Below are 5,277 nucleotides of genomic sequence, written 5' to 3' on the forward strand. Positions count from 1 at the left end.
ATCTTGTCCCTTTGTTCTTATCATCACTTTTGCCTCTATACATTTCATTTTTTACTGTGAATTCTTCGATTTTATTCCATCATCATGAACAACAACAACAACAACACCCAACCCAAGCTTATCAAGGATGGTCCTGAAAACGTACCTGAAAACCAAGATGTCGACATGGCTGAAGCTAGTAACACCGCTCAAAAAGTTTCACGTCAAACTTCTTCCGGTGAAACACCCGCTACCCAGCAGCAACAACACCAACCAGAATCTACCACCATGGATCAAGAAACCAGGCTAAAGGCTATCCTTGCCAAAGCCACTGAAAAAAGATTTTTGGAAGATGGTGCCCCTGAGGATGTCGTCAAGGAAAGGGTGCGTCTCCACAACAAGGCCTTGGCAGACCTGAAGGCTTACCAGGAAACCCAACGAGCCTTGAATCCCGTTGCTGAAAAGGAGAAGGAGGTTGTGCCACGTGATATGCCAGCATTGCAAGTTCTTGGTGGTCCTGTTCGCTTTGAAGATCGTCCCATGCATGAGTCCATCACTGCTTTCTTCACTGCTTTCGAAGGCCAACTTATCTCTTATCGTCAAAACCTTGATCAAAATTGGGAACGTCTCTTCTGGCAATGCATTGATAATCATCAACGTTCCTGGTTTCGTCGTGAGTTGCACGGCAGAGGTTTTACATGGCAACAAGCACAAGTAGCAATCGAGGCCGAGTATGGCAACCCTAGTCATATTTGGTTGAAGGGTCAAGAGTTGTATGAGTTACGTCAAACCTACAACCAGCCGATCCGAGAGTATGTTGAGGAGTTTGAGTCGTTGGCTCGCGAGGCGTCACGTGCAGAGGATGAGCGTCTTTGCAAGGATTTTATCTATTCTTTGCAAGAGTCTGTGCGTTATCAACTTTATCCTGTTTTGGCAAGCAACTACCCCACCAGGGATCCTACCAATCTTCGTGAGGTTGCCAATTTGGCTATTCGCACCGTTGGCCAGCACATGGAGTCCTCGGCATCAGCATCATCATCATCATCATCCGGCAACAAGAAGGGCAACAAGCGTTCCCATGGCAACTCCCAAGACCGTCACGGCAGCAGCAGCAGACGCCGTCGCCATGGCAACTGCCCCATGCATCCAAGAGGCAATCATGATAAGCATGAATGCAAGGTCATGAATGCACTTCATGAACGTGCCTCACAACCTTCTACAGGTTCTTCGTCGTCGTCGTCGTCGTCGTCACCATCATCATCATCTGCCACAGGCTTGTCAGCCTCAATGCATGCCCCATCCACAACCTATTCAGGTTCAGGCAGCACGCTTTGCGATTTCTGCAAGAAGCCTTTCTCCCCTGGACACTTACGTGTTTGTGAGGTCTACAAGAAGTCCAATCGCAAGGGCAAAACAGCTGTCTACAATCGTGGCGTGCGCACCACCAATTCTTCATCCTCTTCTTCCTCTTCTCGTGCTGATGAGATCATTGATTTCGTTTTGCCCGGCACTTTGGAGAATATGGACATCACAGGTAAGTATACTTGTCGTTCATCACAGGATCAAACTTATGACTCACTGCATGTTGCTATCACGGTACAGATTGAAGATGTCCATGCCCTTGTTGACACAGGTGCAAATCGTTCTTTCATTACACCAGCACTAGCACATAAAATAGACGCAGTAATTAATAAAGAAAGCATTGCCAATACACACGTATCCCTTGCACAAAGTGGCTCTTCAGCAACACTGTTAGGCTCTGTAGCAAATGTTCCTATCACATATCGTGGTCAACAGCTCACACATGATTTCCTTGTAATGGAGTTGTCAGGCTCTACACCAGTTACCATTGGTCTTGATCTCATGCCAAAGCTTGGCATTGCAGTTACAGGTTTAACCACTACGTGGAATACACAACCGAAAGAAAAACACGTAACCACCAACAGCGACATCCCCGAACCTAACAACTCACCTGCAGGTTCCCACGCTGAACGTGACGCATTCTTTGCCATTGTACAACCTACAGTGGATCACAATGCCCAAATCTCAATCAAAGACACTTTTTGCACTGTACCTCAATCTGTTATCCATCTCAAGACCAAGGACGAAGACGCTGTTGTACACAAGCGACAATACCCAATTCCTGAAGCATCCCTAGCACGTGTTCAAGAACAAGTGCAATCATGGATCGATGATGTTATTGTTGAAGAAGCACCTGTATCCACGGTTTGGAATAGTCCCATCACCATGGCTCCCAAGAAAGACATGTTTGGTAATTACACCGACAAGCGTCCATGTCTTGATCCCCGCCATATCAACAAGCTTCTTGTGGAACCCGATCGCCATCCGTTGCCCCTTATCAACGACATTTATGCCGACTTGAAAGGTGCCACAATTTTTACCACATTGGACCTCAAGAATGCTTTCCACAGGTTCGAGATTTATGGCCCTGATAGACCTAAGACAGCTTTCAAGATTCCTGGTTTCAAGCAACTCATGTTTCGTGGTTGTCCTTTTGGTCTCAAGCCAATCTCTTCAACCTTCCAACGTACCATGGACATCCTTTTCCAGGATATGCCTTTTGTGTCAACCTTTGTGGATGACATTATCATTTACTCACGCACCATGGACGAACACGCTAAGCATGTGGCTACGGTCATTGACAAGCTTACCAGCGTTAACCTCATTCTCAATCCCAAGAAATGCCACTTTGCACAGGAGTCCGTATACCTCCTTGGTTTTTGCGTTTCCGCCAAAGGTAAGTCTTTGGATACACGCAAGGTCGCTAATGTACAGCAATGGCCCACACCACAAACTGGCAAGGATATTCAACGCTTCCTCGGCGTTATCAACTACTTCAGGGAGCACATCCCTAAAGCTGCCGATCTCATGGCACCACTTGACAAGCTTCGAAACGAACATCGTTTGGATGATCTTTGGACATCCCATACTCAACAAGCTTTTGACAACCTTAAACAGGTTCTTCTTGATGCACCTGTTCTTTGCCATCCAGATCTATCACATCCTTTTCAGGTTGCCACTGATGCATCAAACACAGGTATTGGAGCGGTACTTTACCAAGTCATCGATGGCCAAACTCGCCACATTGGTTTCATGGCTCGTTCTTTATCCAAATCTGAACGCAACTATTCCACCACAAAACGTGAGTTACTCGCCATCGTATTCGCTCTCAACAAATTTCACAAGTATCTTTGGGGTAACCCATTCACACTTTACACCGATCACAAGGCATTGGTTTACCTTCACACCCAAAAGACAGCTAATCCCATGATGATTGGTTGGCTTGAAACTATCTTGGAGTATCAATTCACCATTGTGCATTTACCTGGACTCGACAACACGTTACCTGATCAACTCTCACGCCTTTTCCCAACGGCAAAAGAGCTGGCAGGGGACGATGCTTCGCACTTACATGGTAATCAATACACCTCTCATGCCATCGGGGTTACAGGCAACACCGACAAAGTATACAGCGGCATTGATGATGGCACTGACGACATGTTTACGCCACCTCAAGAAGATCGCAAGAAGCTGCTTATGGAAGCACATGCTTTAGGACACTTTGGTGCAAAGGCTATGGTATCGTATTTACATGCTAATGGCTTACAATGGAACAACATGCATAGGGAAGCACAAAACATTGTACACAGCTGCCGCCAATGCCAGCGACACAATATTGCCAAAGTGGGTTATCACCCTCTTCGTCCCATTCATGCATATCTCCCTGGTGATCACTGGGCAATTGACCTTGCCAGCGGCTTTGGAACAAGCAACAGAGGTAACAACTACTTGCTGGTTATGGTTGATGTATGTACAAGATTTTGCGTTTTACACACACTACCCGACAAGTCATCCGATACAGTGGTTCAAGCGGTTGTTAATACGTTTTGCGATTATGGTTTCCCTCGTTATCTACAATCCGACAATGGCACCGAATTTGTCAACACTCTCATGCGTAAGTTACAAGAGTCTGCCGGATTTGATCATCGACTTGCAACACCCTATCATCCAAGAGCGAATGGCGTGGCTGAACGATTCGTCCAAACCACCATCAATGTCATCCGCAAGTGCGTTGAAGGCTCCACCAAAGATTGGGACTTGTATGTCAAACCTACACAACTTGCTCTCAACAACAAGGTTGCCAGCCGACATGGTTCTACACCATTTGCCCTCATGTTCAACCGAGCCATGAATGGATTCCGTGACTACAGCAATGATGAGATCCCAAGGCCACTTACAGAAGATGAGCTTATGGACCGCATTGACTTGATGTCCAAAACGGTATTTCCTGCCATATCGGAAAGGGCACAGGCACTCGCACAATTAAAAAAGGGTAAGCACGACACCAGGTATAGGATTGTACAATATCCACCCGGTAGCAAAGTCATGGTTAAGGATATGCTTCGAAGCAAGAAACTCGATCCACGGTATGAAGGACCTTACACCGTTGTCAAGGAAACCAAGGGCGGTTCTTATGTCTTAAGAGATGAACAAGGACTCCTCGCACCCAGAAATTATGCACCATCACAGCTCAAGCTTGTCTCGGAAGATGAATTGGTTGATGTCAACGAACTTTACGAGCACGAAGGCAAGTATTACACAATTCAAGCAATTGTCGATCATCGAGAGCTGGCACCTGGCAAATACGAATACCGGGTTAGATGGCAAGGTTACACCGAGGCTGATGATACATGGGAACCTCCTCAATCATTTCACAGCCCAACACCGATCACACAATACTGGGACAAACTCACTACCCCTTCACGTGTACAAAACAACACACACGAGCGCGGCAACACAACCACCATTATGCGTAACAAGACTTCACCTTCCAAACGACCACGAGCATCTTCATCATCCCATCGCCAAAGCAAACGCCCTCGACGTCAAGTTAATTACAGGGTATAGCTCAACCTGGCAGGGGGCAATGTGGTGCACATACACACAATGACATGCACCTATCATCTATGCCAAATGGCAAGCACCAATTATCTTATACACATACACCGTCATCCTCCGAGATCCAACACACGGTTAAACTATCCCTGCTTTATCAATGGTCGTTGACAGGATTAAGATAGCGATGTACTTTTACAACATGGCCAAGATCCATTTGATACGTCCATCTACATCCTATAGTCTTATCACCGCAACGCTAGTTTCAGATCTTCAATAATATAAAAAGAGAGGCAATTTGTCTTCAGAATAAACATCAGTCTCACAGTACTTTATCTTGTCCCTTTGTTTCTTATCATACATTTGCCTCTATACATTTCA

At 46.0% G+C, this 5,277-nt stretch overlaps 1 protein-coding gene across 1 annotated transcript; it reads left to right on the forward strand.

Moving 5' to 3' along the window:
- Positions 1 to 1,797: 1,797 nt before the first annotated feature.
- On the forward strand, positions 1,798 to 4,908 carry O0I10_013116 (uncharacterized protein; the record flags this gene model as incomplete). The annotated part of the gene is made up of 1 exon (XM_058492953.1): positions 1,798 to 4,908. One exon carries the CDS (start codon positions 1,798 to 1,800, stop codon positions 4,906 to 4,908), a length of 3,111 nt encoding a protein of 1,036 aa, XP_058336281.1.
- Positions 4,909 to 5,277: the final 369 nt, after the last annotated feature.

This window comes from Lichtheimia ornata, assembly GCF_029851405.1.
Source record: "Lichtheimia ornata isolate CBS 291.66 chromosome Unknown scaffold00247, whole genome shotgun sequence".
NCBI classification, from domain to species: Eukaryota; Fungi; Mucoromycota; class Mucoromycetes; order Mucorales; family Lichtheimiaceae; genus Lichtheimia; species Lichtheimia ornata.